This window comes from Sinocyclocheilus grahami, unplaced genomic scaffold (assembly GCF_001515645.1).
Source record: "Sinocyclocheilus grahami isolate Dianchi unplaced genomic scaffold, SAMN03320097.WGS_v1.1 scaffold76.1, whole genome shotgun sequence".
Taxonomy (NCBI): Eukaryota; Metazoa; Chordata; class Actinopteri; order Cypriniformes; family Cyprinidae; genus Sinocyclocheilus; species Sinocyclocheilus grahami.
The window spans coordinates 1,651,315-1,676,442 of NW_015505255.1; the positions used below are offsets into that span (position 1 = coordinate 1,651,315).

General features: G+C 38.5%; 2 protein-coding genes across 4 annotated transcripts; one reads left to right on the plus strand and one right to left on the minus strand.

Annotated features, from left to right (window-relative positions):
* The first annotated feature begins 109 nt into the window (after nucleotides 1-109).
* Nucleotides 110-4,622, plus strand: rab8b (RAB8B, member RAS oncogene family). The gene is made up of 8 exons (XM_016273166.1): nucleotides 110-374; nucleotides 1,968-2,028; nucleotides 3,410-3,470; nucleotides 3,567-3,644; nucleotides 3,730-3,819; nucleotides 3,962-4,027; nucleotides 4,164-4,214; nucleotides 4,421-4,622. The coding sequence occupies exons 1-8, from the start codon at nucleotides 251-253 to the stop codon at nucleotides 4,511-4,513; spliced, it is 624 nt and encodes a 207-aa protein (XP_016128652.1). The 5' UTR covers nucleotides 110-250; the 3' UTR covers nucleotides 4,514-4,622.
* Nucleotides 4,623-5,804: 1,182 nt separating this feature from the next.
* On the minus strand, nucleotides 5,805-24,318 carry LOC107585966 (transient receptor potential cation channel subfamily M member 1-like). Of its 3 annotated transcripts, XM_016273159.1 has the most exons (27): nucleotides 24,118-24,318; nucleotides 21,088-21,164; nucleotides 20,340-20,538; nucleotides 19,978-20,191; nucleotides 19,649-19,773; nucleotides 19,359-19,530; nucleotides 18,838-19,012; nucleotides 18,455-18,578; nucleotides 16,814-16,886; nucleotides 16,259-16,359; nucleotides 15,925-16,098; nucleotides 15,622-15,756; nucleotides 15,231-15,281; nucleotides 14,806-14,946; nucleotides 14,357-14,386; nucleotides 13,905-14,197; nucleotides 13,363-13,591; nucleotides 13,140-13,271; nucleotides 12,719-12,856; nucleotides 12,485-12,613; nucleotides 12,149-12,400; nucleotides 11,866-12,040; nucleotides 10,101-10,121; nucleotides 9,653-9,797; nucleotides 9,313-9,515; nucleotides 9,092-9,224; nucleotides 5,806-7,157 (listed from the first exon to the last, which is right to left on the minus strand). In XM_016273159.1, the coding sequence occupies exons 1-27, from the start codon at nucleotides 24,205-24,207 to the stop codon at nucleotides 5,939-5,941; spliced, it is 4,950 nt and encodes a 1,649-aa protein (XP_016128645.1). In that variant the 5' UTR covers nucleotides 24,208-24,318; the 3' UTR covers nucleotides 5,806-5,938. The 3 variants fall into 3 exon arrangements, with proteins under 3 accessions (XP_016128646.1, XP_016128645.1, XP_016128647.1); XM_016273160.1 differs by lacking the exon at nucleotides 10,101-10,121 and having other exon boundaries at nucleotides 5,805-7,157; nucleotides 11,848-12,040; XM_016273161.1 differs by lacking the exon at nucleotides 10,101-10,121.
* Between the last annotated feature and the right edge of the window lie 810 nt (nucleotides 24,319-25,128).

Genomic DNA, 25,128 nt, shown 5'->3' on the forward strand with positions numbered 1-25,128 from the left:
GATTTAGAGAGCTCTCTAACTGACATTGTTACTAGTAAGAATTTAATTGTAGAGCTCTCTAATTGAATTGTTACTAGTAAAAATGCAATTACGACGAGTAAGGCTGGGAACAATTTAAGCTAAAACGGCTGTGAGCTGTGAGCTGTGAGCTGTGAGCAAGTACAAGCGCGGCGTGTATGTATCGTTAGCCGAATACCGTTACTCTGCTACCGAGCCAAAGCAAGGTAGCCAGACAGCAGAAACAGAAAACATGGCGAAAACGTACGATTATCTGTTCAAACTGCTGCTCATCGGAGACAGCGGAGTGGGCAAGACGTGTCTGCTGTTTCGATTCAGCGAGGACGCGTTCAACACCACCTTCATCTCCACTATAGGTCAGTTCAACTCTGTGGTTTCTACTGCAATGCCTCTTGTGTGGTCCTGCGGGAGGAGAAATAAGCTGTTAGAGAGTGTCGTGGAGGTTTACACACACATGTGGCTGTCTGCTGAAGTGACAGGAAGAGGCCGTGGATGTGACAGCCCGTTCACTCAGCTATTCATCGACATGTGTTTTATTAGCGTTGAAAATGACACGCCCGATTTTACATAATGAATTGTCAGGATCACTTGGGATATACTACTTTAATCTGTAATTTGAAGCTAGCATGATTGCATTGTGATTAGCTGTGCTGTGGGCTGGACTGCACTTTCGTTTCTGTGGTTAAAGAGACGTGTAGATTCACATTTGACCACCAAAGAAGAGTTCGAGCGGGCCAGAGCGAGCACTTTACTTGGGTTAGAGTAAAAGGTGGGTTTGTGTGCTGTCACAGGTGGCTTATCTCATCAACATCTGATTGCTTACAACATGGTGATGTTACATTTGTGATGGTACATCAGTTCCTACTTTCACTTTCACTTTAAAGTTGGCATGACATTAAAATGTATTTCATGCTAACTTTGTTTTGTAAATTCATGTTATAGACCCTATTTTGAACAATTAGTATGTGCATATGTTTAATTTTTTTCATGTTTTGATCTCATCAAAGTGTCACAATTGACCCTTCTGGTAAAAACCACAGACATCTCTCTGGTGACAAATGCAGGACTTGTCCAATCACTTAGTCCACATAAACCCCGCCCCTGCAAGCTCACATTCATCTCCCTTCACTTTTTGAGTGTTACGCCCACATCTCAAAATCCAATCAACCACCAATGGATTGAAAGTCCTACACCCTACAAAAGATCTGTAGCTACTTCCTTTTCGCTGTGATTTTAACACTATTACAGAAGCAGCATCTGTTTCTTAAGTCAGCACATCTATAGTGTTATTCTAGAATATGAAACCCTCAAAATCAGAGCATACACGTGTCACAAGAAATTGTACTAACATACATGGACTAGGTCACCAGGCTCATAGTTTTTGACCAAGTTACTTGTGATATTTTTGACACAGCTTTAGGTAAGCCTGTCTCTACTGTGGTCCAATACGACATTTCCTGTGCGAAACCCGTGCGAGAGTTCCTTGACCTTTTGTCATTGTTATGCCACAGACTTCCCCTATTGCCATGGACAATACTGCTGTGTCACTTCCTGTCCCATGTCCTGTCTGAGCTTTCACTGGTGGCAGGATTGAATGCCTTAATACACACTGCCAAGTTTTCTCATAATTGCCATAAACAGTGGCCACGTTCTGTTGCTACTGAATGCAACAGGTTTATATGCATGTGCAAAGCCTTTTGCAACACTGCAGCCATTGAGTCGGTCAGACATATGCTACACCATTCTGACCTTTCTACACATTCCATCTCCATGGTTACGCCATGAAAAGTGCTAATGCAACAGTCCCCTTTAAGTGGAAAGATTTGTGATGTGTTCTGAAATGAGTCAGTTTCACATTGTGTCATGATAGGACTGATTTCTGTTGTGTTAACACTAGGTTTTGAGATGAAGCGTTTCACATCACTTATTTCTAAACATTATTATTGCAGGGATTGACTTTAAAATCAGAACAATTGAGCTGGATGGGAAGAAGATCAAGCTTCAGATCTGGTGAGAGCACAAGTCTGCATTATACAGTATAAAGCAAAGATGTGAAAAACCTGTGAAAAACTAAACTGATGCCTCGTTCTATTTATGACGAACTGTACTGACACTACGTTCAGATGATTTGCAACTGTAGTGTCAACAAGTGTAGACAGACTTTTAGCGGCAAAGTTGTAGTATTTCCTCAGCAACCAGCACGGATCAGCTCTAGGCATGACGAAGCAGATATCGTCCTCTTTTGGAAGGCCAAACAAAGTAGTTTCGCTTTCACAATGAAGCACACAGCGCCTTCACGACATGGCAGCGGCAGCAACAACAATACTACAGCGAGAATAAAAGTTACACCGCCTTTGTTTGCGTGAACATTTGGGCGGTGTTATGCAAATCTTCCCACATAGTGATGTAGATATTTGGGAGCGTGTTTAAACGAGCCGTTTTAGATAGGCGTGGCTGACTTTGAACTTTTATAAAGAATATCTTTAGATTTGAGACTTTAGTCTTTGCAACTTTACAGATCTTCTTTATGCACCAAGAGCTTGTAACACTCCAAAGAGAAAGGAAAAATGTAAATTTAAATTGCATCATATGACCCCTTTAAGGTCTTTCCAGCATTAAGGTAATCCTGCTTTTTTTTTAATCATCTTGTCTCAGTTACAAATTTGACTGGTAAATGATAAAGAATGATGGCCCCTTTTGCATTGCACATATCAGGGATGACAGATTGATAAAAAGACATGCTATTTATGACTAGATGTAACTTTTGATACTTCGCGGTAAAAGTGGCTCTCTGATTGACTTTGCCCTATCAGTGCGGCTCTCATGAAAAAAATAGTGAAGACCACTGACCTACAGTCTTACAAACATTTACAAACTGTATCCGGTATGATAAGAATGTTATGTTACATTTTATGTTATGTTACGTTATGTTTGCATTTTCACTGTTTACAATGGCAGGGCCTGCCATCTTGTCTTTTTGGTTTGTTGTTTCTGTTTGCACTTTAACCCTAAGGGGGAAATCCAGATCATATCCCAGAAGGGAAAATCAAAACAAAATAAAGTTAAAACTGGTTTTGAACAATTTCTTTGTCATCTGTAGATTGATTTTAAGTAGGGGGGAAAAAAATCGATTTAAATCGTAAATCGGATTTTTTTGTGAAAAAATCTGGGATTTTTTTTAGGCCATATCGCCCAGCCCAAATATAAATATATACATGTAAATATTTTCAAAATATATACTGCATTTGTGTGTATTTATATATACATAATAAATATACACAGTACACACACATATATTATGTGAACAAAAACTTTTATTTTGGATGCGATTAATCGTTTGACAGCACTAGTACAAACAATATTTTAAATGTTTTTTTTATTTGCCATAAAGGGATACAGCCGGACAGGAGAGGTTCAGAACCATCACCACTGCATATTATAGAGGAGCAATGGTAATGGTCTTATTCTCTTGAGCAAATAATGCTAGATATGCTTCTGCACCGGTTACATTTCCTAATCTATGTGTTTCTTTTCTGTCATTTTCACAGGGAATTATGCTGGTGTACGATATCACAAATGAGAAATCATTTGACAACATCAAGAACTGGATCAGGAACATTGAAGAGGTGAGAAGCAGACCTAATGCATGAAGTTTTCACTTCATCAATTTTAAGTGAGATTAATTTTCCCTCTTTATTCATGTTTTATCAGCATGCATCATCAGATGTGGAACGGATGATATTGGGTAACAAATGTGACATGAATGATAAGAGGCAAGTTTCAAAAGAAAGAGGGGAAAAGGTATGTATCATTAAAATATATTTTTCAAATGACTGAAAATCTATTTTATGAAGCAAATCTTGGTCCAGAAACAAGCCAGAACAAGCTATTATGTAAAAATGCTGATGTGTTTATTTAAACATTTCCCTTTTTTCTGCTACAGCTAGCTATTGATTATGGAATCAAGTTCTTGGAAACAAGTGCAAAATCTAGCACAAATGTTGAAGAGGTGGGGGAAATTCTCTTGTTAAAATCAGTCTTTTTTTTGGAAAGAATTAGTTATCTAATATTGATTAATTTATTTGAACAAGATTTGCATTTTTTTTACTGATCTAATCTAGTGGCATGTTTTTCTTCAATGCTAGGCTTTTGTCACTCTTGCTAGAGACATCATGACCAGATTAAACAGAAAAATGGTGAGAATGAAATATTACAATCATGTAGAAAATGTTTATTATCCTGAATCTCAGAAAGTGGTTAAGAAAATGCTTAGTACTACTCACTGACTCAAATATAGAAATATATGATGTTAATATTATTGAAATGTCTTTATTTTGTCCAAAAGAACTTTAAAATGTGGGTTTATGTCTAACACTAATGCTGAATGGATCTTTGTGTTTAGAATGAGAATAACCCTTCGGGAGGAGGAGGAGCAGTGAAAATCACAGAGAGTCGATCCAAGAAGCCAAGCTTCTTCCGCTGCACTCTGCTCTAACCCGGGAACTTCTGCAGCCTCAGTGTGTGAATGATTTCATTTCTCTATGTGTGTTTGGCGTGCACGTGTGTGTGTTTGTGTGAGGGTTTACAGTACCACTGGACTTTCAGCTGTTTAATGTCAGAGTTAACTGATCATGTAAAAAAGATTAAAATATCTTTTATAAGTTATTTACAAGTGCCTGATTTATGCTTTATGATGCTTTGCCATATGAAATAATATATAATTGATATAATATTATTAGGAAATATGTGAAGTTGTTGAGTAATAAACAGCATAACTGAAATAAAATTTCCCTTTGAAAAAATGGGATCGTTAATATCTACAGCACAGAGGTAGTCCCTGATTTCCCTTTTTGCATACCATGTTTTAGCATTAAAATGACATACCTCATTAATATAAATGTATGAAATATGCCTGCTAGCTAGCTAAGGCTACGTTTACATGACAACGATGTAGTCAAAAATGGAAACGTTTTCCCCTTGCGTTTTAAAAATGTTTCACGGTATACACGACAACATTTTCAAAACGATTAGCGTTTACACATCAAAAACGGCCAAAAACGCTGTATTACGTATGCCAGGCCAATAGTTGGCGCTGTCACCTTGTTAGTAAACTACCTGTAGGGAAGTGACGATTATATGTTGTATATGATGCGTCTCCGCTGTTGGTTGTAATATTGGTGAAGTAAATCCACACTTTGCTGAAGAAACGTTGAGCAGCTTCTTCAGAAACTCTTGAGCAGCAACAACAGTACCATGTACTCTGCCATTGTTGTATATGTTTGTTCGCGCTTGCCTTAAAATCGACACTTACTGCACATGTCTACATACCTAACACGTATTACGCACGCGCATGACATCACCGTTTTCAAAGATTCCCGTTTTGGGTGTTTACACGGAAACGATAACGGTGGCGTTTTCAAAAATGTGCACTTTGAAACCCGTTTCTAAGGCCCTGTTCACACGAACGCGGTTATTTTGAAAACTTTTTCTACGCGGTTAGGCCGTTCGTCCACACGCAAACGCAGCACCAGTTCTCTGAAACCGAACATTTTTGAAAACGCCTGCCAGGGTGAAGATTTTCAAAAACTCCGGTTGCAGTGTTATCGTGTAGACAGCGAAACCGGAGTTTTTGGCTTGTGACGTTGGAGCCTGCACTGTTATCTCCGCCTACTGGAAACTTTTTCAGGCTTCTGATTGGCCAACATGCCTTTACGGTTGAGATTATATCGTCACCTGTTGGTTTGGCATGCTCTTGACAGTGCTTCATAGCATGCGTTTGCGTTTTCATGTGGACAGAGATTTTTTTTAAAAACGGAAGAAGGAAAAATTCACAAGCATAACTAGTGTTAGAAGTGTGTTCCATACTGGAAAACAATGAAAATCAACTTTTTTAACGTAGCACTACTGCGATGATCTTGCGCTATGTCTGTGTGTCTGTCCTCTCTCTGGAGGGTCTGTAGTCATTGGTGTTCACTTCAAAGGCCCCAGCCAGGTCTTTCACACTACTGGCTGCTCGAGGTTTAGCCAGGATGCTCCCTACAGCCTTCGCCTTTCGTGGGTTAGTGTTCAGACTCTTAGATCTGAGTGATGGGTACATCCTGTCCTCTGCAACATACAAGTGATCTGAATCCGTCAGCTCCTCTCTTTTCTCTTCTCCTCCCTCTGTTTTGGTGCTTTCGCTATTCGCCTCTGACTGATCTTCGTCTTTCTTCTTCTCCTCACTTTCCCCTTGTTGGGCTTTTGTCCACTTGCTCTCCTTAGAAGATCCTTCTTCATCTTGGGCTTCTCTCTGTATTAATTTCTCTAAAGATGTCTTGGGTGAAAGTCCAAAAGGGGAGGGATGAACTTTGTCATCGAAGCATGGAGGCCAGCGACCTAACGTTGGCGATCTGCTTGCTTGATCCTGTAGGCCGTGTGGCTCCGAAGCCCACATATTCCCTGGACTGCACAACCTCGACTGTGCCATCGAGACGTACAAAGTACCACTTTGGGATCTGTTCTCGTACGAAAGTGAGTTAATTTGAGCTTCAGTTGGGTACTGCCTCAGGGATTGCGCCCTTTCCAGAGGATGTGAAACTGCTATGTCTATTCCAGCTTCTAGCAGAGCTTGTGGATCTTTAGGGTGTTGAATGGAGGTGAGTTTTGGGGATTGAGAGATCTGGACTCTGTCTTGTGACTCGCAAGGAGAGATGAGGATGTCCACACTGGAGCTGGAGCGTGTTCTTTGCCGGAGGGGCACCACGTCCAGCGTGGGTCCGTAGCAAGAACCTTGATGAGGGTTTAGAAGGAGGTCACTGCTGCCAATACTGCCGCGTCTCTCTGTGTGGCCCTTCCTGTCCCCTGACATCTCCTCACCGCGGTCCTCGGCATCCAGGTGCCAGCGGTACAAACTGTAGCCATCGGCGCTGTTGATGCTGCCGCGACGAAGCAGGCTGGATTGGTCCACGGCCATTGAGCTACCGGATCGAGCACGGACCAGTTCGCAGCCGTCGATGCCAGCCAGCCGCTCCAGCGCGTGCATCATGCGGCCGGAGAACTCCTCTAGCTGAGCCAAGCGCAGGTCTACTGTCTGCAGGGAGGCTTTCATGGAGTGCTCTCGTTCATTCACCTCCTCTAGGCGCATGGACATGTTCTCGACTCTGCAACAACAAGTGTTTCAAATGGTTGTTGTTTATTTTAACCTCAATAATTATTCTAAATGTAGGGCTCAACAATAAGGATGCAAGTGTGCGAGAATTTCTGACCAGATGACAGAACTGTCGGCAGCTTTTTCGGGCCAGTGCTGCATTGCCACTAAACTTTTTATATTCACTGAGCCTGTGCACCATTTTTTATGCCTTTTAAACTTAATTGTTTGGTTTACTGTGATGTAGTCTACATTGTGGTTCCAAATTCTGCTAATTTGCCACCAAGACAATGTTAGCTGGCTAACATAGATGAGGATTTGTTGAATGTCTTGAAAGCATAAGGGGCTGTTCACACAGAACGCATTTCTGCATTCCACTGCATTATTTTGTAGCGTCTCAAACATGATGGCGTTCTAAAAACAGCACCCTTAAGTTTCACGAGTTCACACTTGCATATAATTAGCTAAAGTATGGTAATGCATATCTGGCGTGCTGTCTGGCGAAGGGCTCTGAGCTCGGGAATGCCCCGAACCTAGAGTACCCCCCCATGTTGAAGCCATGGTGTTGATTAATTTGAGCTCGCGCCACCTGTGTTAATTAGGATAAGTATCTGACGCGCTCCTCCCGAACCGTGTTAATAAAACATCATTAAAAGTAGTTCAAGTAAGACATTTTTTCAATTCTACTGCTCGAGTTTTTCAACACCCCAAGTGGAAAACAAAACTCGAGATGCGACTATATTTTAAAAGGTAGTCAGACTACAGTTTTCATTCCACTTACTTCCATTCTAGCACATGCGAATGCAGGATACAGGAAACGCAAGCTCGTGTCAATTTTTGCTGCCTTTCAATGTTCAAATTTGGTGAACTTTGACCTGCAACTTTGTATCACGTCAAGCTGTGTGATCAATAGAAGGTTGGTGAGATCTCTTAGCTGAATTCAATTAATGCATATCTGGCGTGCTGTCTGGCGAAGGGCTCTGAGCTCGGGAATGCCATGGTGTTGAAGCCATGGTGTTGATTAATTTGAGCTCGCGCCACCTGTGTTAATTAGGCTAAGTATCTGACGCGCTCCTCCCGAACCGTGTTAATAAAACATCATTAAAAGTAGTTCAAGTAAGACATTTTTTCAATTCTACTGCTCGAGTTTTTCAACACCCCAAGTGGAAAACAAAACTCGAGATGCGACTATATTTTAAAAGGTAGTCAGACTACAGTTTTCATTCCACTTACTTCCATTCTAGCACATGCGAATGCAGGATACAGGAAACGCAAGCTCGTGTCAATTTTTGCTGCCTTTCAATGTTCAAATTTGGTGAACTTTGACCTGCAACTTTGTATCACGTCAAGCTGTGTGATCAATAGAAGGTTGGTGAGATCTCTTAGCTGAATTCAATTATGCTAACTATAAATATGCAGAATTGGAGTGGAGTAGATTGCATATTTTTACATTTTGAATGTATTATGTTGAATTATGTAAAAAAAAAAAACCGGCAAGAGTGTGATGTCATATTATGAGCATTGCTGTGTCCGTAGAAATTTGGCATGCTTAAAGTCTAGTGTGTTCATGGCATTACTTCAACGCTGCATTTTTAGAACACCATCATGAGACGGTGCAAAAGAGAGCAGATGTGATGCAATGGTCAAAGAAAACCATATTTACCACATATTTACTTCAAAGGGAATCAATTTGAAAGCAGTGCAAAAACACATTCTGTTGAAAACTACATACCAGACAGTAATGTTTTACATCGCATGCAACAGTTAAAAAAACCTGTTTATGAATGTATGGAGTTAGATTCTAAATATATTTTGCAGCTTATTTCAAAAACAAAAAAATGCATTGCTTACTATAAAAAATTGTCATTTAGAATCACAACAGAAGATCCTTATTGTAGAGCCCTGAAATGACATTTGCAGGTGCAGTTGTTAATTTTCATCCAGTACCTCTGGGAAGTAATTCGGATTCGCTCATCATTGGAAGACTGCGCCTCGTCCTCCTTCTCTCTGAAGTACTCCTCCACACACTGTTCCTCAAACTCATACAGACTCTTCAGTTCCTCAAGACTCAGAGTCAACTCTGAAAAAAGAAAAAAAATATGCTTTAAAATAGGTTGCTATAAGATTGATACACTGAAGCAGTAAAAATGAATAATAGGAGTTATAACTCAGTCCGCGGTCTCTCTCATCCAGCTCCCCTTCCTGTTTCTTCCTGCAGCGGCAGCACAGGCGCTTCAACACAATGTATATGTGGCTGAAGATGATGAGGGGAGGAGGAAGCACTGGTCTGTCGTGAAAAGTCATGATGAGCTGGTAGCGTTGGAACTTCCATACTTGGTTGGAGATGGATTTCACTTCAAAGAATGTGTTACTGTGAAAGCAATGAGTTATCTCAGTGTTGTACTGCTGATAATGAATCTATGAGAACATAATACTGTGCTCCAGTACTATGGCTCATCATTGCTTTACATTACAGTGCTTACATTTTGTGTTTATTTTTTGACTCACTTGAATACAGCAATAAGCAGGTTAACCAGTAGAATGTTGGCTACCAATAAGTAACAGGCCATGATGGCAGGTGTGAGCCAGGCCCCAGGTATACATGGAGGGAGCTTCTTCCCATCTTCATCATACATGTTTTCACCACAGGGTGCTGCCATACATTACAGAGGTTATGATGCAACCATGACGTCATTCTATAGTGTTTGATAATTACATTTAATTGTGGGTCTAGTGCAGGGGTGGCGAACTCCGGTCCTGGAGAGCCGCAGCCCTGTAGAGTTCAGCTCCAACCCTAATTAAAACTCACCTGCCGGTAGCTTCCTAGTAACCCTTCAGACCTTGATTAGCTTGTTCAGGTGTGTTTGATTAGGGTTGGAGCTAAACTCTGCAGGGCTGCGGCTCTCCAGGATCGACGTTCGCCACCCCTGGTCTAGTGGAAGAATTTTACACTCACGATTAATCTCCATCGCATAGACTATGAGTATTTAAAAAGAAAGAGAAAAAGCACAGTTAAAGATTATGGAGAAGTAAACTAATATTAATCATTTCACAATCAGCCAGCCATCTAAATTGAGCATTGCAGCTCATCTGTCAATAGTCATTGTTAAAGATTTTTGTACACTTCACATTTTAGGTGAAGAAAGATACAATACCATTCAAAGTTCTAGATAAGATACTTTTATTCATCAAGGATGTATTAAATTGACCAAAACTGACAGTTAAGGCAAAAAGAATTATCACAAGTCTTCTATTTAAAAAATAATTTTAAACTAATATTTCACAACAGTACCATTTTTACTGTATTTGATCAAAGAAATGCGTTGGTGAATATAAGAGACTTATATAAAACTCAAAAAAAGAAAAACCAACCCTAGACTTTTGAATGGTAGTGTAGGCTTGCACAATAAGTTGTGCTTTCTTTCATAACTGCATTTTCACATATTTCTGTACAACTACCATCATGTATTTTTAGATGTTCTACAGGTGCATCTCAATAAATTAGAATGTCATGGAAAAGTTCATTTATTTCAGTAACTCAACTCAAATTGTGAAACTTGTGTATTAAATAAATTCAATGCACACAGACTGAAGTAGTTTAAGTCTTTGGTTCTTTTAATTGTGATGATTTTGGCTCACATTTAACAAAAACCCACCAATTCACTATCACAACAAATTAGAATATGGTGACATGCCAATCAGCTAATCAACTCAAAACACCTGCAAAGGTTTCCTGAGCCTTCAAAATGGTCTCTCAGTTTGGTTCACTAGGCTACACAATCATGGGGAAGACTGCTGATCAGACAGTTGTCCAGAAGACAATCATTGACACCCTTCACAAGGAGGGTAAGCCACAAACATTCATTGCCAAAGAAGCGGGCTGTTCACAGAGTGCTGTATCCAAGCATGTTAACAGAAAGTTGAGTGGAAAGAAAAAGTGTGGAAGAAAAAGATGCACAAACAACATTTGAGTTGAATTACTGAAATAAATGAACTTTTACATGACATTCTAATTTATTGAGATGCACCTGTATATTATCATTAAATTCTTCCAAAAAGAGTAAATACTCAGTACTTGAAATTAATTTGCATTGTATCCAAAATGGACTACATGCCAAGATACTAGCAATTTTCTTTTTATTCTTTTTCTTTTAAAACTAACGTTTTAGTCACAAAGGACCTTCCACAGTGGAGGAACAGGTAATGAATTTAAAGTATTACGTTTTTACGCTTTTTGGAAGAATTTATTTATGACTTGAAATCATGATATATGTTTTGACTGTATTATCATTAAAAACAGTATTTTATTTATTTAATTTTAAAATTAAAGTAGCAGCTATTAGTTCACCTTGTTTTTTATTCTTTTTTAAATGTACATTTATTAATTTAGCAGCTTACAAATGAGAATTATACAGGCACAATTTAACCAAGCGAGCAGTGTAAAAGTGAAAGAAAAATGCCAACAATCAACAGCTACAAGACATAAAGACCTAAAACTCACAAGCAGGGCAGGTAAAGACTGGCACTGTCACACACTCAGTCCATCACACATGATTCAGTAGAGGGCGAATGCCATTGCAGTGTAAATGGTCACATGATCAGGAGATGAGACACTAATCTTTCTGTATAGTTCACAGATACATAGAGGGTGGAATGGAGATGAGACGGATCATCCACACATGAATCAGGAAACAGAATCTTACTATAAATTCTAGTCTTACGGTCTATCGAGTCAGCAAACACTTCTCCATAGATCATCCAGTAGGGCATGTAGAAGATATTCCTCGCCAGACGCCACGTCGGCTCCTCGTCCGGGTGCAGGATGGCCTGGCGAGCCACGCCGAAACTCATGAGAACCACCAGCATGATCACCACAAAGTACAGCATGTCAATCATCTGCGCACACACACACACACACACACACATACAAATATCATAATTCTTCAGAAAACAGAAAACAAAAGCTTTTGAGACATTAATATAAGTTTTTCTGTTAGTTCTCACCATTTTACCAATCATCATGACATATGGTCCCAAATACTTGTTAACTCCAAAAATGTCGAGGACACGAATGTACCAGAAGATGATGTCTACACAGTAGATGACGCGTCCGTAGCCCATGTAAGGCTCATTCTGCAATCGCAGTAACAGTCCCATGAGGAACATGGTGATGGCAGCCAGGTCAGTGATGTTCCAGTACTCTTCAAGCCATACGTTTATCTTCTGTTTCAGCTTTCCTGGCTCTGACATCAGGATCTACACACAAGCACATTTGTCCAATGAAGAAAAAACACATAAATATGACAATATAGCAACACATTTTTTGTTTGTGTACTTCACCTGTCTAACTTTCTCTATTCCAAGAGTGATGATGTAGGAGATGACGATCCATTCCTGCAGTGAAGGCCATCGCTCCATTTTCACCAAGATAATGTAATTATACAGCATCAGGTATACCAGGTAGGCAGTCTGAGTAGATACATAATCATTGTTTTTTTAATAACATAACTTTACAGATTTTTTTTAAATTAATGGTGTGTTTTGACTTTGATGTGCTTTTAAATAATCACATACTGTATTGAACCAGAACTTGGTAAACGGAGCGTTATAGAAATAGTATATCTTCTTCCCAACAGGCACTCGTTTCTGTTTCTTTTTACCATCTTCCTCATCACCTTTCTTTGACGCTCCGTCCATGCTCATGGTGCCATCCTGAAAATAAATACCCACCCTGAGAGTTTTACTCAGTTTCACCTCATAAAGGTCCATAAACAATTAAGAAGCCAGTGTTGAATATGTATTCTACCATTCAAAAGTTTTAGGTCAGTACACATTTTTTTTTAAATTTACTGTTGTTGAAAGAAGTCTCTTTTGCTCACCAAGAGTGGATTTATTTAATCAAAAATACAGAAAAACAGTAATATTGTGAAATATTATTACAATAAAAAGTATTTTTCATTGTAATATATTTAGAAATGTAATGTACATATTTTACCTTGCCTGATTTGTTTTCATCCTCTTTGTCTTTGAGCTCTTCTTTGTCTTTGGAGTTTTGGTAAGACAGATCATCTCCAGTTCGGAAGTCTAGGAGAAGAATGGTTGGAGGAAAGATGATTCCAAGGATTACCTGTGAATGATTTGAAGTGATAAAAATGTTGATATATAATATTTAGAGTCAGTGACTTATAAATGTAGTGTGTTTATTTTGTATTGCAGACCTTGAGTCCATTGCTCTTGCCCACCCGCAGGCAGCCCATCCACATGTCTGTGAGCAGCATTTGGCTGCAGGTGTGGGCTATAAAGTCTCTGTGTTTGGCAGCTACAGCCAGTTTCAGACAGGTGGAGTTACTCCAGTTCTTCAGCTCATACGTCAAAAGCTTCATGGCCACCTGTTCATCATGCTTGTAAGACTGATCTAGCAGCTCATAGGCTAACTGACCAAATTCCCTGAGTATGAGAGGGAGAAGAGAGAGGCTTTATGAGAAGTAACACTGTTGTGTTGACAGTTTAATAAAACAGTTCTATTCTATTCTATTCAGCCACATGCAACCTAATCATGCTTTGTCCGTCCTAAATAAATTAATACATAAACACATACAGTAAATTGTTCATAAAATACATAAATTAATCAACTACCGTTCAAAAGTTTGGGGTCAGTAAGGTTTTTAAAGAAAGTCACTCTACTTTTTTTTCTTTTTAGCAAGGACGTATTAATTGACCAAGAGTGATAGTAAAGACATATCATATAATAATTGCTCACTTGGAATTATTGTCCAGATCCTGCGAGATGTCGTCCACTAGTTCGCTCCGTGAGGATTCGTGCGCCATCGCTTTATAGAGTTTACATGCCACCAGAGCTTTGGCCATGGCCTCTTCTCCTCTCTGCCAGAGAAACAGCGCCATCCTTTGGCGCTTCATGAGAACAGCCCACACCATCAGCTCATGGAAGGGGTACTGGAATCGACTGACCTCTGGGTCATCAAAGTCAATATCGATTTCTTCCTCTTTCTTCTTCTTCATCTTCTTTTTGCCTTTAGGTCTTGGGTCATCGTCCTGTCGAAAACAAAACGAAGTGATTGTGTCTGTAAATAGGCTACTACAAGTTTTTAGCTACCAGTCAAATTTCTTTGTGTGTGTGAGAGAGAGTATACATAGCTTATTAATACTGAATACTTACAAAAAATCTGCCTTTTTTATGTTTTAGTGGCTTACCTCCATACCCAGGAGTTTCAAAGCTTTGGGCTAAAAGAGAACAGAAAGAGAGAGAATCAGACGTGTTTGAGCATATTTGATTATTTAATAACACATTGGTAAATAACTGGTTGATCGATTTTATGTCTGTTTTACTTTCTCAAAAGTGTGGAAGCTGAGAAACAAGTTACTATTAATGGTTATCTATATTTTTGCTGGACCATAGACTAAGCAAGAACAACTAATTGGCCCATTAATTGACAAGTCAGTATTTTTTTGTTTGACATTTTTCTGTAAAATATTTCTGCTCTAAATATTGGAGTTTTTCATCCCTTGGAAAAGTCTTGGTTGGCCACTATGATATTATTAAGCTAAGCAGTTGTGTTTGGTATAATGTGTTTGCAGAGGAAAAAATACTTTGTATTTTCAGATATGCATGAATACGTGTGTAAGGGATGGTGGTAACTCACTCTCTTCAGTCCATAGAGGTTATTATAGAGTGTGCGGAAACTTTTCCTAGTATAATGACACCGATACGCTCCTCCCATGAGGTACTCCAGAACCAAGCCAATGTCAATCAGAGTAATTTGGTAATCTGGCGGTAGGTTTCCCTGGAAACATTCATTTCATAACACCATAAAGTAACTTATTCTTTCACTGCTGAAACTACTGAAACTAGAGTGAAATAAAACTATTTATGCAATGCTCTTACACAAAACACACATACACAAATCCAAACACACAACTGCAATCACACACTGCTAAGAAGATTCAAGTATTATTATTTAGAACAATAGGCCATAAAATGACAGAAAAATACAGTGTGTTTTAACTCATTTTGATAATCTCGAAGACAAGAAAGATCATAGCACAAATTATTAATAATGAACTTTACCTTTTTTACATCTCTGACCACAAAATGCAATGTGTTGGTTGGCCCTAATTTCTGAATAAAAAAAACAAAAACATAAAACCATGTACACAATTCAGGGAAAAGCCCATTAGGCTTCATCTTCTGTAAAACACACAGATGTTTGTGGGATAAGTGCTTTCTCCTCATCAACAGATTACATTGTATGATATGATAATGGACTTTACTAAACACACAAATTACATTTTCAAACCATAATGCATGGAAAGAGAGAAGTGAACAGCAATGAAAGCTCTAATAACTGGATATGTGGGTCATATTTGTTATTGGTTGTATCATTAAAACATTAAATGATAAAACAGAGAGTGGCTACATGACCCTCTAATATTCCATAAATATATGATTGTGTGCCAACTGTGTTATAGAGCTCTTCCAGTCGCGGGATTGTCAGGAAATGGTGGATGTTGACGCCATTTTCAATAAGGAGCTTCACAAAATCCACTCTGTCAAGCACGAGTGCGTCCATCATGGCCTGTTCCAGAGAATTAACCTATTTTACACATCAACACACACACACATACACACATGAAATTGAATTGACCAACAAGAACATACACACATAGATAGACAGAATTACTTTAATCGGAATAATTAATTAATTCAGTGGTGAGTAAAGCAAATGCTCACTAACACAATATTACTAAAGAATGAACCTTACCCAGTTAAGCAGCTCTAGTTTTCTAGGATCTGTCTCCTCTGGAGGCTCAGGTTTGGATTTGGCACCTTTGCCCTTCTTGGGCCTGGCAGGTTTACGCTTGCTGGCACGGGTGGTGATAGGGCTCTTTGGTTTATCCTGCTGGCTCGTGGATGAGGTGGGCAGGGACCCAGCAGGCTGATGATATAGACATGTAAATATGTATTCAATAACTTCATAATACTGAATACAAATACTATATGTATGGATGTATGTATGCGTACATACATATATACATATATGAATACTGAGTCTCAAGGCAATCTGTGTGCTATGTTTCCATTAACCCTTCACCTACAGGCCAGTGTTGTCCTTGGATGAAGATTTGACTGCGAGCAATATCCACACGGTTCCAGGCCAAAGCTAAACTCAGCTGGTCTGGAGCTGAGGCATTTGTGCCTGATACACCCAAAGATTGTTAATGGAATAAGATAGAAAGAAAGAAAGAAATATTTTTGAAAGAAATATTTATATTTTGATACAATGTACTTTTCAGAAATGTTACATTTCAATTTTAACAGGTCCTATTGTATACTGTGTGACGTGTGGTCTGAACAAGAGTTCACCTTTCAGCAGAGCAGTTAAGATGGCCATCTCAATATCCTGCTGACCCTCTGAGGCCGTGCGGAAAACTGTGATCTGTTACAGCACAAAACGTAAAACTGTGTGGAATGCATGTAATAACACACACCCAAAGATTGTTAATGGAATAAGATAGAAAGAAAGAAAGAAATATTTTTGAAAGAAATATTTATATTTTGATACAAACAATGTACTTTTCAGAAATGTTACATTTCAATTTTAACAGGTCCTATTGTATACTGTGTGACGTGTGGTCTGAACAAGAGTTCACCTTTCAGCAGAGCAGTTAAGATGGCCATCTCAATATCCTGCTGACCCTCTGAGGCCGTGCGGAAAACTGTGATCTGTTACAGCACAAAACGTAAAACTGTGTGGAATGCATGTAATAACATACTTCTTTTATACACTACATCATACACTACTGTTCAAAAGTTTGTGGACAGTAAGTTCTTTCTTTTCAAAGAAGTTTCTTATGTTGCAAGGCTGCATTTATTTGATCAAAAATACAGTAAAAGCAGTAATATTGGGAAGTATTACTACAATGTAATATCTTTTTTGAAAGGATTTTGAAAAGGCATTTATTCCTGTGATGGCAGTGCTGAAGGCTTTTACTCCAGTCATATGATCCTTCAGAAATCATAATAATCTCTTATTATTATCATCAGTGTTGAAAACAGTTATGCGGCTTAACATTTTTGTGGAAACTGATACATTTTTTTTCAGATTTTATTTATTTTTGATAAACAGGATGTTTTAAAAAACCAGCATTTTTTATTTTAAATAGAAATCTTTTGTAAAGTCCTTATTGCCACTTTTTAGCATTTTAATGCATTCACAGTACTTCAAGTTGCAGTCCGTAACTTTTGGCGCTCTAGCGGTTAATAAACAGAACTACATGCGTCTTGCGGAAGAACATTGTAGCTGGAGCTACTTCGCTCTGTTTATAGGTGTATCGTAGTGATTCAGGACAAGCCAAAAACACGGTTTGGAAAATGGATTCATGGTGTACTCGCTTATTATATACATTTTGTAAATTTTGAACAAAAAAAAAAGTTACGGACTGCAGCTTTAACGATAAATAAAAATATGAAATAAATAATTATAGTATTTGTTTATTCACTTTTCCACAGCTGTTTTTAATTATAATGGTTGGACAGAAATGTAATATGTATTTGTCTGTATATATATGTTGAAATACAATAAATTATTAGCTGGTCAGATAATATGTGAGCAATAGAGAGATCATAATGATTTGATCATGAGAGTGGGCAGTGAGTACTAATGCATTGTGTTTAAAAAATGCATTTATATATTACATTATGCAAACTTTTTACAAGGCTCCTAAAGATAACACATTCACAGCAACAGTAAGGCTTTTTTGGATGAATTTAATATCTTAAACTTCAAAAAAGTACGATCTGAGACATCACAAATTGCTACCCAGAAAAAGCCAAGATGCACAAACATGTTTACTGATATGTGTTTTCTAAGTTTCCCATAGCTACTGTAAATCATGTGTTCTTCGCATGGTTTTGAGGAACCTGCCTCAGCGTCCCCGGGTTATGGAAATCATTTTAAACCTCATGTCTATATTTTCATAAAGGACAAAAGCACTCAATGGGATGACAGGGAAATATGATGGAAAACTGTGCGCTGGGTGGTTAGAAATTACAACATAGGAAAAAATAGCAAAAAATAAAAATAAGAAAATAAAAAGAACAATGTCTGATATGAAAAAGGCAAATGAGGCCAAATGGATAACGGTCATGTTTATTATCATATCTGTGAAATATAACACAATATAAAACAGAATGTTGCTCATAAATACAGTTTGTTTTATATTATGACAAAAATCATGAACAAAGTTGTCTTTAATCTGTTTTCTTGACATCCCATCCTTTATTTTACTTACCAGCTCTCTTTTCTTCATGCACTCCATCACCATGAGATAAATCTGCTGTGCCTGATTCCGGTTGTAGTTGAATGTCTTCTGTATGGTTACTAAAAGCTGGTCTCTAACACTATCATTAACCAACCTGCACCAGAACAAGGTAGTGGAGACCAAGAGAAGGAGCTTTTAGAAACAATGAGACCAAAGAGGTTCAGTGTTCAGGGAACTTTAATGTCACAAATGTGTTTTTTTTTCAACAGCACAATAATATAATAATAATCAGTAAAAACTTACTTTTTCTCCTGTTATGCAGTCAATTTACCAATTTAGAAAAAAAGCACTTGCAGAACTGCACCTTTAAAATTCATTAATAATCACCGAATCATCATCAACATTTTCCTCACCCATCCTCCTCCGAGTACTTGTGAGCGAATGAAATGATATCCGATGCTCGGCCGCTGCCGTCGCACACAACCACAGGTACAGGAGGTTCCTCACGCAGACTCTCCAACACAATGGAGATTACATTCGGCCCTCCTTCAAGAATCAGACACACCAAAGGGACCCCATGACCCAGACCTGTACAAACACAAACATAAAGCACACTCATGTACAAATATGCACAAAATAAGCAGCGATTAGACATGAAAAGATGCTTTTGAGCATGATTAAGATGGTTGTTTTGACTGCAGTATGGGATGACGTCTGGACCTCCCTTTGCTGTCCCAGCCTCATCAGGAACTCCAGGCATAGGATGACAAAGGGAAATCCAGGAGGTCACAGACTGGGCATTCCATCACTAGACCAACATTCATGGACTCCAACAGTGTTTTGACAGTGTTTTATTCCCTTTTGACTTGATGGATTCATTCAAATTGTTGAACTTTCTTCAAATAGCTGACTTAACTACTAAAAGTTGACTTACGTGTGTTGATCTTTTGCAGAGAGATGTGTTTCTCCAGCTGCCTGCGCAGTCGGACCTCCGCGCCATACTTTCCGTGAGTGCCGTTGTCAGCCAGAATGAAGTGGGAATGGCTGTTGTTAAGCACAGAAAGTTTGCTGAGAGGGTTGGACATGGTTTGGTAGGGTCGTGTCACCTGGTCAAAGAAAAAACACAGACACAGTGGTGATACATTGCCCAAAAACCTCAAACATTCACTTATGCTGATTAAACACCAGTACATGCATTCCTGTGCAATGACACGAATGGCTTACGTCTCGTCCGATCAGATCCTCTTTATTTTCCACAATACCCCATGGTGCAATTCCGATGGCGCATACCTTCCCACGGGATTTGGAGGAGTGGTCTTTCAGCGCATCTCCCACATGCCGAATCACTCCTGTGTAATGTGACAAGAAGGAATAAACATGGAATTATTAGTGTGTCATGTGATGGAGTCATTGGCAGTTTCTCGCTCAACAGGAAAGCAGATGATTCAGTATCTAAAAGAGAAACAGATGACCATTTAATTGATGACAGTTAGGTCACACCATGACCTGACCTTATTTTCATGTTAGACTTCTCTGTGTTGTCAAACACCCACCTGTACTAACTCCACCAGTGAAGATCCAGGCCCCAGTGGTAACTGCTGCTTTTATCAGACCCTTTCCAAACACTTGCTTGAGTTTGGGCTGCAAGTCGAAGTTCTGCAGGCCTCCATGCACAGAGATCAGCAGGGTGGGCAGCTCCAGCTGCCAGTCTTTCACCATCAGATGCAGAAGGTTATCAGGCTTGGTATCATAGGACACACGGATATACTGATGATAAACAAGGAAGAGAGGAGAGAAAATGATATGACTTTAGGGGATCAAATGTTCAGGACAAATTTTCGGATGACTCCAAAGTGTTTGAGCACATTTTTGTGCAATGAAAAACAAATGAATCACATGGCTCTCTGAAAAATACCATGGCCTTATTGACATGACCTCCTCCCTGGAATTCAATGACGCCGTATGCGTCAGTGGGCGTGGCTTGTGTGTGCTTAGCAACCGACCATTTCTCTTGTGGAGGCTCGGTCTGCACCCCCTGGCCTTCCTCTGCGCTCTTATTGGTGGAGCCAAGAAGAATAGCCACATGTTGGTTTACCAGCTGACCGCAACAACACCTACAATAGTTATCAAAAAGGAAAAAGTCAATATTAACCGTAAAAGCTACCTCATTAATTTCTACAAGTTTATATAACTTCTCTTGAGTGCCGAATGGACAAGCATGTTTATGGATTCAGAACTATCATGTTGCACTAAGTTTTTTGTTGTATTGTATTAATTGTATTGATAAGTTAGTCTAAAAGTACTTTGTAAATGAATAAATCATCCAGTTGATCTTTTCTCAAATTACAGAGATAAAAATTTTTGTTCCCATTTTCATATTAGCCTAGTTTTACTAATTCTGTTGTGCTTTTATCATTTTTATTAGTTTTTTGTTTTTTAAATATTTCTTAAATAATTCTGTTTGGCTTTCATTTATTTTATTTAGCAATTTTAGCATTTCAACTTGGACTTATTTTGTTTCTATAAGCTGCCAATGCAACATTTCTAATTTTGTAAAATATACTATTTTTCATTTAATGTTTGTATTTTATTTCAATTAACAAAAAATATTTGTAATAGTTTTGGTTGTAGTTTTAGTTAATTATAACAACACTGTTACTCACTTGCTGGGCTCTTTGCTGGGGAATATGTGAATGCACTCCCTTTTTAGAAATGACCTTTCAATCCATGCCCTCTGAAACTGCAAGACACAAAACAGGAGAATTTAGTTCACTCATTCAATGTCATTTCAAGTGGAATGTCAAAACATTTCCTAAATCTCTCTTGTAATGCATTACTTTAATTTCTCAGTAGCTACAAAAAAGAACAAGCTGTTCTGCAAAATCTGTTTATCAAATTGTTTCTGACTAACAATGTGGAAAACAATGAAAACAGCACAAACTGTAAGAATAATTGTGATTATATATAGGTTATCTATATATACAGTGCACAAGTATGAATATGTGTGTTGAGGGATTTCACAACAGCCGTAAAGCACTCTGGGTAAATGAAACCATTTTAGACATATTAAAATTATGAAAACAACTGAACCCTTCTAGGTCAATGCACAGTCACAGTTGTTTACTTTCTATTCATATATTTGTTAAGAATTTTACTTGCACTTGTATTTAAGACAATAATATATGACAATCAGTAATATAAAACAATCAGCTTAATGTTATTTGTGTAACACAAGAGTATTTACAGAAATACGCCTGACCTTCAATGCTCCAATAGCAAGCCAAACATGTCACTAAAAAGGAAAATTCCTAAAAAAGCAAGAAATCCTGCTAGATTTAGGATCTAGCTTACAATAATCCACCAATAAATATATGAGGTATATACCATCCTTAACATTATCTCTTGAGCTCAAACTGACTTGCTAGACAGGCACTTACCCTTGAAAATAAAGAGAAAGACAAAAGGCTTGCATAATGGCAGGCTTGTCATGAAGTCTTCCTCCAGCCTGCCTTCAACTGCCTGTGGTCTTCATTTATGGAGCAGAGGTCTGGACCACGTGTGCTGGACCTCAGTCTCAGAGTCCCATGACCACTGAAGATAATCCTGCTGGAACTCATGACCAATCCACCGGAACACCACAAACTAAAGCCTACTCTGAGACCAGGGGCTCATTGGTCAACATGCTAATCTCTCCCATTAGCCCCTCCACACTTCTTCTTAATACTGTTTGTTGAGATAAACTGGGAGGGATAGGAATCAAATGAAAGATACAGGTGCTTCAATTTCTTACTAAAGACCTGTCAATAATTTAGGATTTATGTTGGAGACAGTAGGCGCGTTTTTAGCTTTTTCAGAAAGGTGTTCTATAAAACTGCCTGTTGCTGTAGCAGCGCCATATTAAAAAGCCTCCCACAGAAATCAAATTAAGCACAAGTGCTCTCATTCACAAAGAGCAGTATCGCTGAAACATAATCTGGCTCTGTCCCAAGTACATATGAGATTTGTGTTTAGACATCTGTTGACAGCTTTTGACATCTTTGGATTTGGGCATTTCAGAGCTTCATTTCTCCCAAATCCTAAAGGGTTTAGTCATAAAACACACGTGGAATTTTCCATGTGGAAAGTGAAGCTGCGCACTCACACAAACCACTCTCTGAAACGGCACAAACAATATTTTTGGGAACTGCAAAAATATTTATATGATATTAGGCAAAAAATATTATATATTTTAGTTGACTGAGTAAAACGAATGTAAAAATAAAATATATTTTTGGAGTAGAAATGACCTAATACCTTAAAAAGCCTTCATATACATATAATAGCCACATAGCCAATAGTGTCCCTAGCTTCCTGATAAAGACTGACTAAATTAAACAGAAAGAGTAAACCAGAAAAATCTGCTCCCACTGATCCATAATTACAATTTAGTCGCTCAAAGCTCTCACATTAACACGTCTACCCCGTGAGCAGCTACATAAAGGAGCTCTGTGAGAAGCTCAACTCTAGATGAGATAATCCTCATCTAAGCAAATCAAGCAAAGAGCAAATCAACTCTGTCTGCCAATAGGAAACGAAGACTAATGTTTCCACACTGTTTACAAGAAAGAAAGATAATACAGTAACCATTCTACAATGCAACAGGATTCAGTTCCAATGTATTTTGTAAAAGATATTTGGGGTCTTTATTCAGAATTGATAAGCCATTCCCATCCACTCACTATGATTCCCCCAAATCATGTGATTCTGGGAGTTATTATATTCTAACATTATTATGGATGATTAAAAGTGCCTTTTTTGTGAACATTGAATTAACAAACATTGTTACAGAACATGTCCAGCTGTGAACGCTGATTATAAGCATGCTTTGATAAAGAAAAATGCTGTTTGTCAGCTTGTACCTAGACAAGAATGGAACAGACAGTTTACAGAGTTGGAAGGTCAAGTGAATCATGACATTGCTGAATTTTTTAATGCAGCCTTGAATTTTCATGAACTCCAGTATACCACTTTCCATTCCCTTGAAAATACAAGCTGATTTGAAATTATTTCAGGTCCATTGTAAGCCCACTAAGTGTGTTTTGTCCACTTGTGTTTGGACTCGTTTCACAGAACTCTGCATTAATCACATAAGATTGAGACTTAGAGAGAACAGGGCTTTAAGCTACCCAGGCCAGTGCTCTTTACTGGGCCATTATCAGAGATTAGAGGACAATGCTGAAAACAGGTTTTGTACATGTGCACGTGTGTAAGTGAACACTCAGAAATCAAGACTGGAATCAATGCATTCACCAAATAAGTTTACACACATGGACAAAATCACTGCCGATATAAAAAGTTAACCAACAGAGACCCCAGTTTTTGTTAACATTATACAACAAGCCTGCAACATGCAACCAAAACATGCAACTGCAAAAATCAGTCAAACCTCAAACATTCCCAATCCTAAACAAATTCAGCATGAATTGAGTATGATAACATCAATTCAGTTAATTAGCCATCCCAAAGCGGAGGCATAGCCAGACAGGTGAAAGGTGGGAACGATTCTAGGGGCTCACAACCATTTCTAGATTTCTTAGATGGCTCTGCTCCCAACCATAATTCAATACAGGCTTGTTTCTTCACTGACTCAAGATAACCCAGTCAGTTGCAGTAGGAATGATGGGGGGGATTCAAAGCTTGTTTAAGTCTCTTACCTTCTGAGAGCCAGAGGATGTGCGTTTAATAGATGCATGCTTAAAAGACCCCTCTTTGACCTTTTTCCCTCCAAAGCCCCTGTTATCCATTTTTATGTGATCCTAAAGTCCAGCCATCACCATCCAGGCTTACAGTCTCTGTGACCAGCACACAAAATGACCAACAGCTGAACAGAGTGATGTCCAACTCCAGCATTCCACAGCCAGACACAGTGAGATGCAAATAGTATGACGCTGACACAAAGACCCCCTTCCCTGACTACTGTGTGTGTGTGTGTGTGTGTGTGTAATCAGGCTTAATGGAGTTGCCCTATGAGTGATGCTCTTTAATGCAGGAGATTTATTAAATGGTGATTGAAGGTAAATCTGGGTAAAAGTCGAACAAAAATGGCTCTAATGCTAAATAAAAAAAACGCATGGTTAGGTCATGACTTGGGAAGTATTAAGAAATCGAAATGCAGGGCTTAGCTGTGAATAGGAGAGCGCAGCATAATCACTCATGTACCAATGTTCAGGTGATGGGATCACAAAACAATCGGTTATCAAAACAATTTTTCCTCATCATCAGTTACAAACTCAAGATTATAAAATATTAAATAGTTTGGCTCGAAATGAAAATGCAGCCAACACCTATTTGTTCTGCTCCTGCAACTGATACACAATCAAAGGAATAAAGAAAGGCATTAATTCTTCAGATTACACCTCTGATAGCATTCCTGCCTGATTTAATGTTCAGAATCACTGAATTGCGAGCGAACTTTAAGTTCTTCATCTTAAGTTGATGGTTTTGATACATTTAAGGTTATAGGTGAGAGCTAATAATTAAACTCTGCAAAAACATTTAAAGACATGACCAGTCAGCTGGTGCACATTCAGCGGTGCGTATGTTGTATTATCCTGTTCATCTGAAGGAAAAAGCCCATGGGGAAAAAGAAAATAAAATTCTTCAAAACAAAAGAAGCCAAAAACTATTTAAAACAAGTTTATTAGAGAATAAGCTAAATAGTAACA